The sequence below is a fragment of the Castanea sativa genome, chromosome 2 (assembly GCF_040712315.1).
Source record: "Castanea sativa cultivar Marrone di Chiusa Pesio chromosome 2, ASM4071231v1".
Taxonomy (NCBI): Eukaryota; Viridiplantae; Streptophyta; class Magnoliopsida; order Fagales; family Fagaceae; genus Castanea; species Castanea sativa.
In genome coordinates, this window is record NC_134014.1 from 33,478,787 (window position 1) to 33,480,559 (window position 1,773).

The window sequence follows — 1,773 nt, forward strand, 5'->3', positions numbered from 1 at the left end:
TAACTTTTCTCATGCATGAATGGTGTTTATTAATACGTGTTAATACATTTTCTATGTCATGTATCAATGATGCCTTCGGCAATAGTTCGTAATGGAAGAATTTACTATGTATAATTCCTTAGAAGTACTTCTGCCCATGTTTAATTGATAGAGGGACAAAATATTCTTCCGTCTATGTAAGACAAACAATAATAAAAGGAGGAAATACATCTAAATAAAAGTAACCATTTTGAAATACTTGGGGATTCTTACTGATAGTATCTCTTTAAGTATTTTGTATTCCATGGACAAGGTAGTTCTTGGCCATCCAAGGTCTTCAAGTAGTATGATCCTTTTCTGGAGTGGCGAATGACTTGATAGGGTCTTTCCCATGCTGGACCTAACTTCCCTTGGGACAAGTCTTCTGTTGCCTGCGAGGCTTTTTTAAGGACGAGATCACCTATGTTGAATCTTCTCACCTTCACCTTCTTATTGTAGTACCTGACCATCACTCCTTTGTAATTTTCCATCCGCTTCATAGTTTTGCCTTTCACCTCGTCGATCAGGTCCAAATCATTGTTGAGCTCTTAGTGGTTCCTCTGCTCTTCGTACACCCTGATCCAAATGTTTATCAATCCTACTTCCACAGGTATGACGACTTCAGTTCCATAAGTCATCATCAATGGTGTTTCTCCTGTTGGCAGTCTTGTGGTCGTCCGTACGCCTATAAAATGTTAGGCAGCTCTTCCATCCATGCACCCTTTGCCCTCTCAAGCCGAGTTTTGATAATTTTGAGCATGCTTTTGTTCGTCACTTCGGTTTGCCATTGGCTTGAGGGTGTCTTGGAGAGGAGTAATGGCCTTTGATGCCTAGATCTTGACAAAATTTTTGAAACTTGGTGTTGTCAAACTGCTTTCCATTATCTGAAATGATTATGTTTGGAATGTCGAATTTGCAGATTATATTCTTCCATACAAAGTTGGTGATCTTGGCTTCTGTGATCGTTGTTGTTGGCTCGGCTTCCCCCCATTTCATGAAGTAATTGATTGCGACGATGAGGAACTTGTACTGCTTCCTTCTTATAAGGAGTGGTCCCATTATGTCAATCCCTCATTGAGCAAAAGGCCATGAAGTGGTTATTGGGGTCATTGGCTCACTTGGTCGCGTTTGGATGTTCACAAAGCTTAGGCACTTGTCACATGCTTTGACAAGATCATATGCATCCTTCTGTAATGTTGGCCAATAATAACCTACTCCGAGTGCTTTTCCCGTAAGAGACCTTGCTCCCGCGTGGTTACCGCAGATTCCTTCATGTATCTCTCGAAGTACATAGTTGGCCTCCTCCTTGTTAGCCCAACAGAGGTAAGGAAGGGAGTTTCCTTGTCTGTGTAAGACATCGTCAATAATGATGAAGCGAGTTGCTTTGATCTGTACCTTCCGTGCTTCATTCATGTCGTCTGAGAGTTGTTCTTCTTTCAAATAACGGACGATGGGAGTCATCCATTTGTCTTGTTCCTGTATCTTCATCACCTGTTCCCTTTCGGTGCTAGGCTGTCCCCTTATTTCCATGCATAACTCAGGAGATATGCCATGTTTGTCTGACGAAGTTAGTCATGCTAAGAAGTCAGCTTCAACATTCTTTGCACGAAGGATCTGTTGGAACTTGATACCATCGAAGTATTGTGTGAGTTCTTGGACGATCTTCAGATACTTCTACATTCTTTCTTCCTTTGATTCATAATCTCCCTTTACCTGGCCAATTACAAGCTGAGAGTCAGCTTGGACGATAAAGGT

General features: G+C 41.6%; 1 protein-coding gene across 1 annotated transcript; it reads right to left on the bottom strand.

Annotated features, from left to right (window-relative positions):
• Positions 1 to 1,089: 1,089 nt before the first annotated feature.
• Positions 1,090 to 1,548, bottom strand: LOC142625245 (uncharacterized). Its single transcript, XM_075798932.1, has one exon. The coding sequence runs from the start codon at positions 1,546 to 1,548 to the stop codon at positions 1,090 to 1,092; it is 459 nt and encodes a 152-aa protein (XP_075655047.1).
• Between the last annotated feature and the right edge of the window lie 225 nt (positions 1,549 to 1,773).